The following is an 18,717-nucleotide window of genomic DNA, read 5'->3' as shown; positions in this document are numbered from 1 at the left end:
TAAGGACGTGTTTGGCTTTTAATGCCAGTGTTTTTAATTGATCATGTTACAAAGTTAGGGCTAGTTAACCTGCATCTATAATGTTTAACCAACCTTTAATGAAATTACCCTAAGAAAAAAAAAAGATCAACACAGGATGCTATCTTTTCTTACCTGTTTTATTTTTAAATGTATTTTATCTGTATTTATTGGTGGGTATTTATTCATTTTAATTTCAGGATTATCTTTACTTCCTGGTCTTTATTTGTCTCATTTGTGTTTTAGCCCTGATTCATCCACATAAAGAAGCTCAGGCCAAGACAAAAGCGTGTGATGCCTGTTTTGTCAGTCCTCCATACTTGCGGTGTTGTGATTTTGTAAAACCCTCCCATTTACTATAACTCAGCTGACATTACTGACACACTGAGTTGAGCACCATCTGCTGGCCAAATTAAAAAAAAAATCTTACAGAATGATTATTACTCTCACAGCAACAAAAAAGTCTTTTGTAACTTTTCACCTGATTATTTCTCCTCTTCCCTTTTTTTTGGTGATAAATAACACTTAAAGATTTAAATCTGTGAAATAAAACTAGGGTTAAAAAAAAATAAAAAAGGAGCAGGACAGAAGCAGAAGTTAAAAAAAAAAAGACATTTATTGGTCGGAGCTGAACTTTCGCTTCTGCTTCCACCAGGTCCAGCCTCTAGTAGCGAGTAGAAAGTCACTGAATAAGAACAAGGGTTTTCACACTTACTCGGTATGATTGAATGATGACAGAGAGGAGCGAATAACTAAGGGTGAGTAATTCCCCATGTTTTGAAAAATCCACTAGATTCTCTTACTAGTGTTTATGTGAGTGTCTTGCAATGAGTTCGTAATGGTTTCAAACTTTAATGTAGTGTCAGTCTGGTTCAAAGAAGACACAACATTAGGCATCCTTTAAATTAGTATAAATTGCAGTTTAGGGGAACAACAGAAGCTACTAAGTCTCTAATACTTCACAGTGTTCACTAAAACAAAGTCCACAGAGGTAGCTTTCACAGCAGGGCTGTCGTGTTTCTGCATTGTTGACACGTTTCTTTTATTTTGCCGACTTTCTGGAATTTTTGTAGCGTGTCAAGGCCCCTGAAAAACAAAGAGTGTGGTTTCCTGTGTAGGCGTTGAGGTGTGTGTTGAAAAGCTAGTTCTCTGAATTTTACCTTTTAAAATGGACATTACCAGAGGCACTTTAGTTCCTCCTAACATACGGTTCAGCTTCCTCAATGACTGAAACAATAAAGAAAATCAGTATTTATGATGCTGCTGGCAGCAAATTGAACAGATGACCACATAACAAGGTAACACCTGACAGAAGTAAACATTTTTCAAAGGGGAACACATTCAAACTCCATGACGTGAAAGTCTTTAGCTAACACTTCTGCTCTTTGGGTACCAATTTTGGCATTTCAAGCCAAATAAACCCAGAAAAGTATTTATTTTACCTACTTCTCATTTGTATATGGGTATGCATGTTGAATGAAGCAGTGCCACACTGAATGCCATTCACACACACATTCACACACTACACATATTCACAAGCTACAGTTGTATAATAACGAAAGAAATTTCCCTGCTGTCTTCATTTATATAATATTCTAGTGAAATATGGCACTGCGCAGCTCTCCCACTCACGCGGAGATTGGAGACTCTGATCTGGATGACTGGGAAGTAAAAGGCTCTGGAGGTTTCGGACAAGTCTACAAGGCCAGACATCAAATGTGGTGCTGCGATGTGGCCGTTAAACTGCTCCACGATGACGATGGGTAAGTGGTTACCCAAACTGTTTTTAGATAATAACAAGAGTTGGATTTTACTGACGGGGGAATCCGACACACACAGGACCAGTTCATCCTTGCTGCGTGAAGTCAGAATGATGTGTAAAGGAAGCAGCCCATACGTCATTCCAGTCCTTGGGGTCTTTAAAGGTCATGGTCCCTCTTTTGGACCAGTAAAGCTTGGGCTGGTCATGGAGTTCATGGAGAGAGGATCACTTGCCAACCTGCAGGTAAACAACATACCTGATCCACTTAGATGAAGGCCAAAAGGCTTGACGAATTATAGTGTCTCAAAATTAATTGGATAGATTGGCCTAAAATTTCCTAAACAAGCCCTTCTAAAAATGCTGTACTGTTTTTTTTCAACATGTAAACTACCTCTCCTTGGGTCAGGGAAATGTCATGTTTTAAGTTAAGGGCTTGTTTGGTTGAGCTTAGATATAAATTGTTTTTTTCAGTGTACAAGAATCATTGCCATCATGGTAACAAGTCATGTGCATAAAGCTAGGAACCACTCATAAGAAGAAATCAATGTTAGTTAATAGTAAATAAATCTTGGTTTGATATTGTTTAGGTTCAGCTGAACAATACAACTCCCAATAATGATTATGGCAGTGTGGGTTATTTCATTACAAAAAGTCCATTACTGTCTTTTATCCATATGGACAGGAGAGTAGACAAGGGGACTTTGTAGCTAACCCTAGCACTCGCTAATTATGCATACTGTAACTTCAAGTCTTAAAAGTAGAGCATTATAACATGGAAGTCTATTGGGATTCACCTTTAGGGAAATCCACACATATTTGTGACTCAGTTTACGGTCAGTAGTTCAGACTTTATCAGTATGTCTGGTTGCAAAATAATTAGCTTTACCTTAGCTGATGCTAACATGCTAAATTATCATGTCAGTTGCAATCATTTAGACATCGTGTCTTTAAGCTCAACCTCAAAGAGCCTTTAGGGTGGCTCTAGACTAATATTGATTGTTCTCTTTCTTGAAATTGTTATAAGGATTAAAGGTTAGGCCGGTTTTCATGTGTAACATCTTTAAACAACAAAGCAGCTGAACTGGAAGAGTCCAGTTACAAATACCTGGGTTTAAATTGAGAAATTATGTATGAGTAGGAGATTATACTGAGCTAGATGAGAAAAATGTAAGACAAGAGATTGTCAAAGTGTAAAGCCAAAACGATCTGCCCTTACTCTAACAGAGAAATTTACAAGGACCCCCGCCCTGGCCGCTGGCCTTCAGACTGACCCACCAGGTGGCCCTAGGTATAAACTTCCTCCACAATCTCTCTCCTGCTCTGCTGCACCTGGACCTAAAGCCGAGCAACGTGCTGCTGGACTCCTTTCTGAATGCCAAGGTGATTGTTTAGACTTTAAAATGGTGCTCTGCTGATTTAGAAGTAATTATTTTCTATAAATTTTGGAAGGAAAAATACAAACAGCTGCGTTTTCTTCTTCACATTGAAAACTCAAACCTTTGAATCACCAGCAGAGGTCTTATATTAGGGTGACCATATTTTGATTTCCAAAAAAGGGGACACTTGGCCCAGTCATAAAGAAATTTAATAATACTATTTGCTTAAAGAAAATTGTATTTTCTCTAATGCTTTCCATCTGACTTTGAGCCACACTCTTTAGCCTAACCACAATGACATCATGGTGTTTACCACAAAAGGCTTTGCACAACTGTAAACAGACTTTAATGAGTAAAACTGGTGGAGTTTCCTCTTGAAAGAGTCCCAAACCTCATCCAACTGTATTTACTGTGACTGAATCAGAGACGTTATGAGAAACAGGACTTCCAAAGTAGCTTGAGTAAAGATGTTGGCAGGATTGTTCGCGATGGAGAGCATCCACCCAGACAACTGAATACTTGTCAATCACAAGCCGTTAGCCAACAATTCTTTATTTGATAAATCTCCTTTGGTACCAACCAAGGTGACCTTGTGTTCATCTGTTGATGATTAAATTTAGGTCCTTTTCAAGCTTTGAAGAGACAAAGCATGAAATGGACACGTTTATTACATGTTTGAGTGTTTTATTGGTGACTCTACAAATACAATAATGATAGCCAGAGTCTAGACTACCTCTTACCCTGTGACAGCGGCAATAGGTCCAACTTTCTCAACGAAGCTAAATTTTGATGATTTTGGTGAATAGATGGGTTTATTTTTTAATATGTTAGCAGATATTAGATTGATTTGAATAAAGAGTTTTAAATCCATTTCTTACTATTGTTAGCTTAATATTGAGACCACTTGACTACTTTATTATGAAGCACACCTGTAATAATTGGGTTATTAAAAGGTTTTTGGTGAATAAAAATGGTTTAAAATTAGCTTACATATGATTTTATTACTACTATTATTTTTTCTAATTAATAATATCCTCTAAAACTCTTAATACATCTAAAGACATTTAAAAACATTTGTTCTGTGATGTGTTTATAAAATTAAAATGTAAGATTTTCAGAAAGTTGGCCAATATAATTAATTTTGGGGGGTTTTTACAAAGTAGTTTTACTTCAGCATTTCGCATGGATTTTTTGCTTTGTCATTTCAGTGGTTACTCAAGTGCAACTTACATACTCCACAAGTCATGAATGTAATTTTAAATAATTATCCATGACTGTTTTCATGGATAACATCAAAGACCGGAAAGATTGCAGTAAAATGAGATAGATAACAGTTTGAGCAGTTTCTTTTAAGGTGTCTTTAATAAAGCAGTAATATTTTTAATACAATGCACTGTGGGTTTGTGTAAAATACAGTATTTTTGTCCAAACAAACTGCCTGATTATCTTCTCCTTCCCTCTGTTTCCGTGTAGCTTACAGATTTCGGCCTTGCCAAGTTTTCCCAAAGTGTCACACGGAAATCTAAGAAGTACAGCGACGAAGAAGAAGGGGGAACTATCAGCTACATGCCCCCAGAGGCATTTAGCATCTCATACAACCCAACTCGGGCATCTGATATCTACAGGTAAAAGAGTCAATTTTTCCTTTGATATTTAGGAATTAGTACCAATGTCAAATTTCACCTTCACACTCATCTTAAAACATTAGATGGTGAACTTTGCATTCTAATCCACAGCCATTAACCACAGGCTCATTGCTGGTGGGTAAATAAAAATACGAGTGGTAACACACGAGGTTAACAGGTTCCAGGGAACTTGGCTGAGGAATAATGTATCGTAATTGTAATCATGTGACTTCCTCATTTGACGAACTGCAGCCAGTTGCTTAACTCCTCCCTCTGTAATCTGGTCGTGTTGTTGTTACTGATGTCATGGAGCAGACTGACAAACTGATAGCCAAACTCGACAATGACTGCAGATATACATTATTATAATTGCTGTGTTTGATTTTCTCCATCTCTCTTTCAGCTATGGTATACTGTTGTGGTCCATCGTCACAGGAAAAGAACCATATCCACGTAGGTAGCTTCCACAATCGTCCCCCTCCTTGGCTCAAAAACAGCTTCTATCCTTATTTGACTCTGAGCTTCACATGATTGAATGCATATTGACAGAGCCCCCTTTATAGCCAGTGTTTTTGATTCTAACTGGCAGCAAACTGAAGCCACATAGTGGAAATTCACCATGTGTAACCAGAAGATAGAATAACTAAACTAAAGACTCCACTGACTGTTTTCAGACAATGAACCGACAGTCAAACAGAAAGTTTGACGGTCTGTGATCAGCATAGAGTCTTAGGCTACGTTCACAATGCAGGCGAAATCGCATCAAATCGACTTATTTGACCCTATGCGACACATATCCGATCATGGTATGACAGTTTGAACAGAACAAATCTGATATTTTCAAATCCGACCTGGGTCACTTTCGTATGTGGTACTGAATCCGATACATATCTGATGTTTTAGAAAGCGACTGCTGTTTGAACGGTCATCATCATCAAACAGACAAAAAAAATCGGATTTGATCAAAAAATAGGAATTGAGCATTAAGACTTGCAGTGTGAACGTAGCATAACAGATGGCAGTTACTCCCAGTCTAAAAAGTGAAGCCCAGTTGGCCATCATAGAACCACTGGTTGCTAGGGAAAAATGTGTATTTCGCAAAATTGGTGGATCCTGAATGTTTCTGTTAGTGAGTGAAATCAGTTGCAAAGAAAGTTCAGCTGTGATTGCCTTGATTGCTGGCAGATTGCAATAATTTCCTTTAGTTTTTCATGTTAAGTTTTTTGTTCAGGAATTTTTAGTAAAACTTGTGTCTCAGCTCTGTATCACAACATCATAACAAGTATGTCTGTGCAGGTTCTCAGTCATCCAGATCATCATAGTCTAAAACATGCAGCAAACCTTCTCCAATCTCGCTTTGTGTCGCACTTCAGTTACAGCTCTGAGAGCAGCGGGACAGTGTTTGTAGATAAATCTGTCGCTTCCATTCAAACTATGCAGCAATATTCTTCTTCTTAAGTGATTTGTAGGATGGCATTGGCAGTCGTGGTCCTCCAAGATACCCTCTCTCACATAGAGTGCAGCATCTCATTTGGTGTTTTCGTCACCAAATGTCACCTTAATCTCACACCTCTAAGTGGCTCACTGTTAACAGTACATGGTTAGCAATCACATGTCTGCAAAACTCAATAGATAAATGTGTGAAAATGGCCCTCGCTTTTTTAAAAGACAAAATCCTGAAACAGTAATTGATATGTTGAGAAAAACGTTCACAATGTTCTGCTGTCATGTTTATAACTTGTTTTACCTCTGAAAGTCATAAAAATATATGAATAAATAGGGCTGGTTTCAATTGTGCGGTTGCATCAAAAGTGCAGATATTGAGTTTATCTGGTGAATTGGTTGGCAAAGAGACACCTTATAACATTAGCAGGCTTATTTGAAGTCATGCTTTTTGCCACTCAATAAGCTTAAGTGTTAACACTTATGTTATAGCATAAGTGTTATGCTACCCTGGAAGAGGGCAGAGAGTGTCCCATAATAGTAAGGTAAATTTAGCAAACCAAAAAACACTTTACTTTTAGTCCTTTGTTCATATGAAGCTATTTGTTAGAGAAAATTTAAACACATCACTTCAAAATAATCATCAGTGCAGAAACGTAAAATGTTGATGCTCTCCTGACGCACACATCCCTCTGATGCAGATGCATTGTCCAGCATAGTTCGTCTCCGCATCCCGCAGGGAGACCGTCCATCGCTGGACGAGATCCGTTGTTTGGCTGCAGGGCGTGCCGGGTTAGCACGACTAATGGAGCTCATGCAGAAATGCTGGGAGGCTAAACCTGCTCAAAGACCCACTTCTCATGGTAAGAAAACTGGGTGGGATGGTTGTCATAGAGCCTGAGGTGGGGCCCTACTGACTCTGCAAAGGCTTAAATCTGAAGGTCCTTTTGTCATCAGGGTCCCTCAGATTTTTAATGATGTGCCTGAGGAGATGAGGCTTGCAGAATCAGTGAAACAGTTTTATAAACTTCCTTTTATGTCATGCGGTCTTTCTGTTCACCCTTTTTATTGCTTTTTAAATTTCTTATGTGTATTATCCATTTTTATGCTATTTTATACTTAATGCAGTAAAGTAGTTTTTGAACCACAGAGGTTGAACATTAGCATTATTCTTAAAGCATCTAGCATAGCTGGAGACTCTTGTTATTGATTAGAACAGGACTAAGCAAAGAAATGGAGATTTTATTTCTATAACACATTTTAAACCAAAGTGCTTTACATGCACACAAAACCCAGCTTCCTTAAGAAGCTCAAATTTGGGTAAATTTGATTATAAATTTGTGAATTCAGTTCATTATTTGGCTAATAAATAACAGCATAACTTTTAGTTTTAAACGGGTGGACTAATAAATTTGTTAAGGACAGTATTTACTTTACATTTCACATTTTTAATTGCTGAAGAAATCTTTCAAACCAGGTTATCTAAACTCTAAAGAAAACCAGAGCAGCTTGGCTGGCCCTAATGTTTTGTCTTCACACCCTCTGCAGTGTGCACAATTGTGACAGAAGAGCTGTATAAGATGCACAAACGTGCAATTATTGACGCCGTTCATGGAGTGCTGAAGAAGCTGGTGAGGGACAAACCTCTTGTTTTCATAGACATAAGTAATTTTGTTACTATGTGAAACTTTGACATGACGCAGCATATTTTTTTGTTTTTTCTTAACCTCCTAGGACCTGGCGTCCACATATGTGGACATCACATTTTGGGTTATTTAGACCAAAATACTCAATTTTGCTCTACAAGGGCCTGATATCCACTGACGAGGACGTTATACTGCTACTGTTCTATCAACATTTTAAACAAATATCCTCATAGGTGGCTCTGATTTTTCATAAAAACAAAAATAAGGTTAAAAAAAAATCTGGTAATTCTTTGTTTTTACATTCATTGGGCCCCAATATGCCCAAATATCAAAGAGAAATTAAAAATGCATGCCGTGGAAGAGTTCGGGTCTCAGGAGGTTAATTTACGTCACGGACTGATTTTTTGTTTCTTTTCCTCTTTCCAGGACCAAACGGAATCAGAGGAAATGACTGAGCAGTTTGAGAGGTTTTCTATTGCTCAGTCTGCAGGTCTGTTTTACCATATTCAGCGTATATTAGATTCTGTGATATTGTTTTGTATGTTTCGCACCATGTTTAACACCACACATTTAAAGCGTACTTGTGAATACATTACAACTTGGTTATTTAATAGGTGTCACAGCAAGAAGAGCAATACGCCCTGGTTCAGATATTTATACCAATATCTGAAGCCAATAAGCATATTTTTGATTGAGTGCATTAAAGAAAAAGTCTACAATATTTGAAAATGCACTCATTACATTTTTTCTTGTCTGTTGCTATGTCAGATTAGAGACTCAAGTCAATGCAAAGATAAGCTAATTTCTCACTTAGTGTCTAAAAGATGATTTTTTCTAAAGCTTCCACTTAAAGTTTCTACGGAGCCCCACAGGGGACATGGGAGAAAAAAAATTAAGACGGACTTTTGCGAGATCTTGCAAAACAAACTCGGGATCTCGCAAAACCTTTGCGAGATCTCGCAAAAGTTGAATTCCAACAATGGTGGCAGCTACTTAGTTGTAATATCACTCTTTCTGGGTCACAAATTAAACTTTTAAGATATTTTGAGGCGTGAATGTAGTTGTATAAACGTCAGATATCTGCTCGGTTTACAAGACATCACATATTTGCAAAAGTGCTCCGACGTTTTCGGAGATCTGACACCCACCATCTCGAAGCTAACGGGAGGTCGAGACCTACCACAGCCGGGAGGAACACTGCTTTCCCGGCACAACGTGCCTCGACCTCCCGGTCGGCTTCGAGCTGGCGGCTAAAACTTTTGCGAGAGCTCGCAAAACTTTTGCGAGATCCCGAGTTTGTTTTGCGAGATCTTGCAAATTTTGCGAGATCTTGCAAAATTTGCGAGATCCCGAGTTAGTTTTGCGAGATCTCGCAAAAGTCCGTCTTAATTTTTTTTTCTTCCATGTCCCCTGCGGGGCTCCGTAAGTTTCTGTGTGAAACAGAGCAAAAAAACAAAACAAAAAACCAACAAATTTGTCAAAACCAAACTTCGCTACAGCTTTCATGTTCTTCTAATTGTCATCAACATGTAGCAGTGTGAACTCTATTTGTCTTTCCGGCTAGAAAATGAACTGATGCTACAGAACTACAAAAGAAAACTACAATAAAAGCTTGTTTTATCTATATAATAACAATAATAACAATAGCAGTATATGTTTTGCAGTGAGCACCATAGTGAAACCTGCAAACATTTGTGAAGATGTCCCTACAGGGCGCCCGCCCATTCAGGTGAGCAGAAAGAGCCACGTTTGCTTGAGTTCAACGCTGACAAATTATATATAGTTGTCAGAAAGGATTAGCTCCAAACACCATGTAGGTTTGAAATTATAAACCAACCATCAGTGTTGTAGTCAGAATGAGCTGAGTGGCAAAAAACAACATTCAAATACTCAAAATGTGCTCTATGCCATTTCTTTCCCTTTTGTCATGAATTGGCCAATACAGTATTGTTTCAACACTGCGCTTCTTCAGTCACGGGGAAATACTGTGTGCATCACTTCCTACTGCACTAGGGGAATTTTCAAAGAGGAATCCTGAACACAGCAAATGTAAAATAAGCACGACAACCTAAGCATTACATGTACAAGTCATGGAAACCCATGCATGGGGCTCCTTGTGCACAGGTTTTGTGCTGACGGTAATGCCAGAGGAGGTTTTTCAACTTTTAGACTCAGTGACCCCGCTCTGTAACGCTACGTGGTCTGAGGTACTCTGGTTCTTAAACACAGGGGATTGTTGACTAACTGGGAGGCAAGAAACTTCATAACCTGACTCGTTGCAACGATGGCGTCCTGTTAACAGCACCACACTGTAATTCAGTGAGGTCTTCAGAATGATCCAGTCTTTCACATATGTTTGTAAAGGCAGACTTTATGGCCAGAGGCAGGACTTTATATACCTGCGCACATGAGACTGAAAGCACCTGAATTCAAAGATTAAGAGGTGAAAACCAATACTGTTGTCCACTATATTTAATTTTAAAATTAAGGACATGTGTGTTCTGTCCTGTCTTCCTCCCTTCACCCACAACCGGTCGCAGCAGATGGCCGCATGGTCCATGCACCTGGTTCTGCCCAAGGTTTCTTCCTGTTAAAAGGGAGTTTTTCCTTTCCACTGTCACCATGTGCTTGGTTGTAAGCAGTTGTCTGATGGCTGGGTTTTTCTTTGGATTATTTTAGGGTTTTTTCCTTACAACAGGGGTGTCGAACTCCAGGCCTCGAGGGTCGGTGTCCTGCAGGTTTTAGATCTCACCCAGGGTCAACACACCTGAATCAAATTATTAGTTCATTACCAGGCCTCTGGAGAACTTCAAGACATGTCGAGGAGATAATTTAGCCATTTAAATCAGCTGTGAAGGATCAAGGACACATCTAAAACCTGCAGGACAGCGGCCCTTGAGGCCTGGAGTTCCCACACCCCCTGGTTTAAGAAGCCATCAACCTGGAAAAATCCCTTAGTGACTATGGTTGCTCCCCTCCCCATAACAGACTGATAGACTTTCACTTCAGGTTACATTTTTATTAGAATCATAAAGCATACTTTTCTTGAAGGACTAACTAATGATTAATATCTAGAACTGCTGGTCTAGTGGTTTTTTTACATTAAGGTTCACATTGGGCCATCACTGAACAAAAAAAAAAAATCAAAAATACCCCTTCAACATATTGTAATTCAAGTGGTCTGAATGGTAACTAGACTTCTGCAATACATTGTGGTTTAAATTTCATAATAGAAAATAGTCCATATAGGAAGTAAGACCAAGTGGTGCAATCATCTAAGTAGAGGACTTTCATATGGGGGGGATGGAAATGGACTCTTACGTTAAGCCAAAATGTAACGCTGACTATGAATCACATACATGTAATCATAGTTGTGTAATGAGAGGGGCGTAGATGTAGATCTGTCTACCACACATTTAATTATATTGTTTCACTTAAAAAAAACAAGAAAAAACTAAAGTTTAAAACATTACAGTAAGTGTAGATGCTTTCCAAGATGTGGATTTTATAGATTTACTCATAAAAGAAATACGTTAATCTTGTTTGTACATTTTTAGCATATCTTGTGAAAGAACGACAATCGTGAGAGACTTTTAGTGGAAAGCATGTGTGTTTTTAGTACCATTATTAGTATCAGTGTTACTTATCTTGAGCCCTAATCCAAGGGAAGTGACACTGCGGTAAAGCTCATCAGCCACTGTCGTCACAGTTTTACACACTGTCACTACACCAAAGCCACAGGAAGCATCTAAATAATTTTCACTACACTCCGATCCCATTGAGACCCTGTAAGAACTGTGAGAAAATGAAGCCGGTAAAGATTGTTTATCCTCACTTTATTCCACATTCTTCATCTTTGCTGTAACTTGCAACAGAGCAATTCTTTTATTTCCTTTTCTTACAGGAAGTGGCTGGCAGTTGGCCTGCAAATCAAAGAGACAACACTAGAGTCAAAGGTAAGAAGGAAGTTGTTGCTGAAGCAGAACAGAAACGGTTGACTGAAGGGGGAACCTTTTGTTGTAGTCAAATAAAGTGCCTGTTGTGGCTTCATGTCTGAAGATAAATGTGTTGCCTTCCAGAATCACCTTCACATCGAACTGCCAATGTGTCTCAGGTGGACCAACCCCACTCAGCAGGCTATAAAATGAAACCATCCTCTGTTCAGCCCATTCAGTCGCAGGCCCCGTCAGCTCCATCGAGGAAGCCGCAAAACAGATCATCGAAAAACATTTGCCCACCTTTTAAGCAAAACCATTTCTCTCAGTACCAGGTGTGTGTGTTCGTTGTTTTTCACCGACTTAAAGACTTTTTCCACAATGAGCAGGTCTAATGTTTTTCAATTAAAAGAGCTTAAATATACTAATTAACTTCATAAGTTAACCTAATTCAAAACTTACCAGTTCACCAGCAGAGACGGGCAGTAACATGTTAAAAGAAGTATGTTACTGTAATCCAATTACTTTTTTCAAGTAACAATTAAAGGGATTGTTATTGCAAAAAAAGTAATTGAGTTACTGTTACTTTCCCATAAGCACGCTGTGTTATTGCGTTACTAAAAATTCAATTGTATATGATGGATTGTGCAGAAAAAAAGAATTGGGCTGAAAGGACCATTGCTTTGTTACATATTCAAGTTTTGTATCATGTTTTTAAAAAGTAATGAAGTTACTAATTACTTGCAGAAACTAAGTAATTTGTAAAGTAACTGGATGACTTTCTTGGAGAATTAATCTGTAATTAGTAACTAATTACTATTTTCAAGTAACTTGACCAGCACTGGTCACCAGTGACCTGGCAAGGGTTATGTTCATGTCTACCCTTTTTTCCTATATGGTACACCCAGTCTGGAATCTCAGATGGCCAAATGCATGTATAATATGTGATTTAATGAATGTGTGGGAATGTTAGATAGTCAGGAAAAAAGCAGTTGTATGGATGGCTGTGAATGAGGCATGTTGTATAAAGCGCTTTGGGTCCTTCAGTACAGTAGAAAAACAATATATGAGAACTGGTCCACTTTCCATAACTATTTTATGAAGATCTGCTTGTTTAGCATGCAGCTACATAACCCAAATGTTTCTTGCATGTTGTGCCTCATAAATGTTAAAATGTGTCAAAATAAAAGCAATTCTAGTAAAAATATATGTAGGCAGTAGTTAAAAACCCGAAAAGAGCGAACTTCTCCAAAGCTCTGCTGACTCAGTAACTACAGAGCTCCAAACATCATCTGGCACTAATATCAGCACAAACATATACAACAGGAGCTTCATAGCATGTGTTTGCATGTCTGAGCAGGTCCTGTAGGTGGTATGTGAAGGTGTCCCATTACTTTTGTCCACAGAGGGCCAAAATCTTCAGTTAGATTTGAGCTTCAGTCATCAATTCTTGTGCTAAGAAATGTTTTGATTAAAAAAAAAGATTAAAAGGTTTACTGCATGATACACAATTTTTAGCCACGAGATGAAACATGGTACGCTCCATTCCAGCTTCATGTTCAAATTTTTACTTTAACTTTGTATCATTTACAGTTCACAGCGGTGTCTGTGGCTCAGGAGGTAGAGCAGGTCGTCTACCAATCGGACGGTTGGTGTTTTGATCTCAGGCTTCTGTTGGTTGCATGTAGAAGTATGTTTGAGCAAAATACTGACCCCCGATGTATCCACTGAACAATGAATGTATGAATATTAGGTTAAAAACACTAGAACGTAGGAAAAACGTGCGTGTGTGTAAATGACTGAATCAGGCTTGTAGTAAGAAAGTGCTTTGAGGGTTCAGTGGGGTTACTGTATTAGGGACGTCGGCTCTCAGTGACATCATAGAGGTCCAAAAGTAGAAAAACTGAAAAACAAAAAGAGCTGTCTGAAGCTAAGAAAACCAAATGAAATGTTTCCAAAATAGTTCTTAGAAAAGACAAAAAAAGACTGAATTTTAAGTGCTGGAAAATGAATGTAAACATTTTTGTTCAATCTTACAGCGGCTCAAACTAACATGATTTGCTTTTATTCTGAACCGCTTAAAACAAATATTCTTCTTCTTTTCTCTGCAGCGTCAGTCCTCCAGCCCTGGTAATTTCTGCTATCCTGCCACACCTAGAATCAACATGCACTTCTGCAACGTAGTTGGATTACAACTTGGTGACAACAACACCATGCACATCTGCGCCACAGATCCTTTAGAGCGGAAGAGGCACCCAACAGCACCATCTGCCGTTAACGTCCCTCTGCCACACTTGGGAGGCTGGGGGAACAAGGCTGGAGGAGTTGGCTGAGTGTGTTGTCTAATCTTCCCTCTTTCTTTTTAACTTCTCAAATTTGAGATCATATTTAAGGTTTTTTTTTTTTGCATGTTTGTTTGTTTTTAATCTGTTGTGGTGGATTTTTATATCTGGACAGGTTTCTGAAAAAGCTTTTTGTTTTCTATTATTTTCTGTATTTATTCTGTTTATTTTGTTTGAAATGCTGAAACCAGTGAAAAAAAACATCACACCTTTCTTTTGCACTGTCAGCAGTAGAATTATGGGCCAAGTCTGGTCATATGGTTGATGCTTTTTCACCTACTGTGGTCAACAAATATCCAAAGACACAGTGCCAGGAAATCATCTTAAGCCAGAAATTGCCTTAACGGCAGACTGACTATTAATCACAACAAGTCAATATGTGTTATAAAACCAAACGTAGGATTTGCATTAATGCACAGGTCTCCGACTCCAGGCCTCAAGGGCCGCTGTCCTGCAGGTTTTAGATGTGTCCTTGATCCAACACAGCTGATTTAATTGGTTAAATTACCTCCTCATCATGTCTTGAAGTTCTCCAGAGGCCTGGTAATGAAATAATCATTTGATTCAGGTGTGTTGACCCAGGGTGAGATCTGAAACCTGCAGGACACCGGCCCTTGAGGCCTGGAGTTTGACACCTCTGCAATAATCCATGGATATGGGTGGGACTTCTTTGGCTTGTCAAGGAGGTTAAAATTAAACACATGCCTTTCAGCATATACTGTTTGTATTACTGTATTTTTCGGACCATAAGGTGCACCGGATTATTAAGGCACACTGTTGATGAATGGGTCTGTTTTCATACTAAGGTGCACCGGAATATAAGGCGCATTAGGCAAAACAAAATCAGATCAAACTTTACTCAACTCATTCTTCTTGTTTCCTCCACTTCCGTACCATTGATTCATTAATGTTGAATTCTGTCGCAGCTGCTCTATTCCCGTGTTGTTGCAGTATAATAATGACTAACTTCGTGTTGTGGATGTATTATGTCAGCTGTTCTCCTGACTGAAATTTGGTCCATTGACAGCATCAGGAACCCTCACATTAACTTTTATCGAGTGGAAAAAAGTTAGCGTTCACCCTCCAGCTTCATTGTGTTTATGCTATGCTAACATAGCTGCGTCGCTCGTAGCGCATCATTATATAGCTAGCCAAACTTCAGCAACCCTACAAACATCACTGCTGTTTAGTATACGGTATGTGCAAAAACCTGGTTTGTACTGTATTTGTATGTTTGCTTACACATGCTGTTTTGTTGGCGCATTAAGTGCAGCCGAGATGTTAAAAAATAAAGGAGCTGCATTAAAATTGGCCCATTATGGACTGTCCAACCTCCATATTTTAAGAGGGCAGCTTTGCAGCGTTCACAGTTGAAAATAATCTTTATTTATCTTAAACTGTGCCTTGGTGCATACCCCCCATTTTAGCAAATCTCCCCTTAGCAAGGTTTGAATAGCAGGTGGGTCACATTGGGGATATCCACTCTCTTGTTAAATCAAAGAGTGATTTTTAAGTTGAAACTTTTCTCTCACAGTGATAAACTGCATGTACAGTGTCCTCATTATTTAATTTTTTCTACACACATGCTTTTCCTTCATTACATGATAATCAGTTAGATTAAAGTGTCACCTTAACTTAAATTTCAATCAAGAATTTGTTTTTGTTTCTTGCCCAAGAAACACATTTTTCATTGCGCAGAAGCATGATGTAGCTTCAATGAAGTGGTGGAACAATGCTGTGTGAAATATTTATTTGGTACGGTTGTGTTGTATGTGTACAATGTTCTCATATTAGGATGGTTTTTATCTGAACTTTACCACTTTTTGAAATCATCCTAATGTGTATCTGATTTATTTTAAATGATGGGTAGGTAATGTCCAGAAACTGGACTTTTTAAGAAACAGGACGCAAAAAACATTTCTTTTTTGCCTTCTATATGTTGTAATTTCAGATTTTTATCTCAAAACTTACAGTTAAATGTCTCAAATTTTCTACGTATTCAAAAGTTTGAATTTTGAGATAATAACTTGAAATGTTAAACCTCATGTTCAGCCTTAATTTTTTTTCCTGTGAATTTTGTGAAAGAAAAAGGAAAAAATCTGATGTTGCTTTAAAGAAAAATCTGACAATTTAATAAAAAGTTCATTTATACTAAGAAGTTATTGGTGTTGTATTTCCTTTACATTTTTTATGTTTTGTTATCTGCTCTTTTCTTATTTCAGACACCAACATAAGCAAGTTCTTGAACGATGCAGGTAAGGTAATTTTTAAGCTATCAGTCAGAAAGTTGTTTAAGTATTTCATTTTTATATTGATTTGAGTAATGTCTCTGCAGAGGATTTTTAGGTCCACCTTGAGAAAAATGAAAGTATTTCTCCAAAAGTTGATTCTGTTAAACCTGAGATGTTGAACATACTGAACAGAGACCAGAACTGCTACAGGGTCCAGTACAGTCATGTGGATGGCTTTGTAAAATGTGAAAGTTACAAAAGAAGGCACAGATTCGGGAGTTTTCACTATATTTTCATCTGAACTGCTAACTTAATCTTATCTATAAAAAAACATCTCCAACACCTTGTGTTAACTTTAACATTTATTATAGAATAAAATCAAGACAATAAGCAGCTGGTTCTTTCTATGTGATTTTATATAAGCTGCACTGATAACAGTAGCTTTTCTTTACAATGTGGAAAACAGAAGCCCCAAAATTGCATTTATTTTTCTTAAGACACATCAGGTATGTCATTAGAATAATTTATTAAGCATTTTAAACAGTTAAAGAATCCACTAAGACTTTAATAGGTGTTTATTTTAGGTTATTATTTATTTTGTTTTACCATGCTTAACAAATTCATTAGACCACTTGTCATAAAACAAGAACAGTGAAAACCTGTTTAAAACACATATTATTTTGTTATTTATCCAGCAAGGGAAAAAAAATTATGTTTATACCCAAATTTGAGCGAACACAGCGGGCTTACATATGAGAGGAGTCAGAAATGAATCAACCACTAAAACTAACGTTTCTCTTAATAAACATGAGTAAATAACTATAATTCTAATCAAAAAAATAAGAATCCGCTTCACTATTTTTTTACAGCTTTTATTTGGTTGGTAAAATAGTGCATTGGAAAATTTATAGATGACAACAATAAATAATTGTATGTCATGGTCCTGGTCTGTGACTTTTGATTCTTGTATATTTTATATTCTGAGGTTAGGATTCTGTCCCTAGTTTTGGTTATTATAGTTGTAATCCCTCCGTTTATACTGGTATCTTAAGTCTTAGTTTTGTATTTCTGTTATCATTTCTGTTACCATGTTACCATGCCTCCCCTGTCTGTAGGGGGCACTGCTGTTTTTTTTGTTCAGTGATTCAGCCCAATCACTGATGTATAGCCATGTCTTTTGTAATCTACATCAGTAATTGTACTTTAGCTGTGGTGGTGTTTTTATGAATGTTCCCTGTCACATTTTCTGTGTTTGTCTTTAACTTTGAAGAGTTTATCTCTCTTTTGGAACCAAAGTCTTCACTTCATGTTGTTTTTGTACTCCAGACACGACTCTCTAAAGTGCTAACACAGGCCTCTGCTGTGCACCGGGACGTTGACACTAATAGGTTGTGAAGGTCCAGTGTGAACTCAGCAGGCTCCTGGCAATGGTTTCATTTTCTACTGCCAGCCCTCCATCTGTCACCGGATCCACCGCTGAGAGGTGCACTGTCGCTGTGCGCACTGTGCGTCAGAGGGAGCGACGAATACAGACAGAAATTCATGTATAATTTATGACTTTTACAAAAAAAGCTGCAGTTTTCATGACTGAACACCTTTTCTATGTGAGAAAAGTACCTGCATTTTTTATGGGCATAGTAAAACTCTCAATAGTACAATATCTCTTACCTTCAGGACAGCTCTTGGGACAAACAGCAGGGAGGCCTGCTATTTTCAGAACAACCTTCTGTTTGTACAGAGCGATTTATAGAGCATATGTAAAGTGTGATAGAGGGTGTTTGGGGCCACAATTGTGTCAGCATTTAACTAAGGACATATGTGGTAAGCAAAATGCAGCCTTTGTGAAGAAAAGGGAAACAGTATGTTCATTAAATAAACGGAAGAATGGTTAACAAGCTTGTATGGGCCTGTGTTTATTTGAATAATAATTATGGATAATTATAGATATTATAACTGGAAAGCTAAACGAGTTGATGTAGTCTACCTGTAGCTTCTAAATAAAAAAGTAAGCTTATCAGTTTCACAGCTTCCTTTGAGTCACATCAGTATTTTTTTTCTGTAACTCAAGCTAGCTGTAGCTAGCTGCTCTAAGGCCTCACCTGTGCTAATTCGAGTCACTGAGCTGGACATCTCAATGTCTACTTTTGGAGTATTTTTTATGGAAATATCTGACTCATATTATAGCTTGGTATGCCTCACTTTCACTTCTGTTATTATATAGAATATATATTATTATATGGATATATAGCACTAATTAGCATAGGCCTGAGTGAAAGCTACAATCTCTATGGTCCTTGATTCAAAAACTTGTTTTAGCAGTAAGAACTTAAAGATCTGTA

General features: G+C 37.9%; 1 protein-coding gene across 1 annotated transcript; it reads left to right on the top strand.

Moving 5' to 3' along the window:
• The first annotated feature begins 661 nt into the window (after positions 1-661).
• On the top strand, positions 662-18,640 carry ripk3 (receptor-interacting serine-threonine kinase 3). The gene is made up of 15 exons (XM_042215049.1): positions 662-776; positions 1,618-1,781; positions 1,858-2,023; positions 3,005-3,160; positions 4,630-4,781; positions 5,185-5,234; positions 6,926-7,087; positions 7,773-7,855; positions 8,297-8,360; positions 9,535-9,599; positions 11,775-11,826; positions 11,950-12,140; positions 13,917-14,138; positions 16,370-16,402; positions 17,705-18,640. Exons 2-13 carry the CDS (start codon positions 1,624-1,626, stop codon positions 14,136-14,138), a joined length of 1,521 nt encoding a protein of 506 aa, XP_042070983.1. The 5' UTR covers positions 662-776; positions 1,618-1,623; the 3' UTR covers positions 16,370-16,402; positions 17,705-18,640.
• The last annotated feature ends 77 nt before the right edge of the window (positions 18,641-18,717 follow it).

The sequence above is a fragment of the Haplochromis burtoni genome, unplaced genomic scaffold, assembly GCF_018398535.1.
Source record: "Haplochromis burtoni strain Fernald_Lab_line unplaced genomic scaffold, NCSU_Asbu1 Contig_648, whole genome shotgun sequence".
Classification (NCBI taxonomy): domain Eukaryota; kingdom Metazoa; phylum Chordata; class Actinopteri; order Cichliformes; family Cichlidae; genus Haplochromis; species Haplochromis burtoni.
Note: the sequence above shows the minus strand (reverse complement) of the source record. Positions and strands in the feature narration are given on the sequence as shown.

Coding starts and splice junctions, on each gene's coding strand:
- ripk3 (XM_042215049.1), top strand. CDS start 1,624: ATGGCACTGCGCAGCTCTCCCACTCACGCGGAGATTGGAGACTCTGAT. Junction 1,782..1,857: donor CTGCTCCACGATGACGATGG/GTAAGTGGTTAC, acceptor CGACACACACAG/GACCAGTTCATCCTTGCTGC. Junction 9,600..11,774: donor CAGGGCGCCCGCCCATTCAG/GTGAGCAGAAAG, acceptor CTTTTCTTACAG/GAAGTGGCTGGCAGTTGGCC.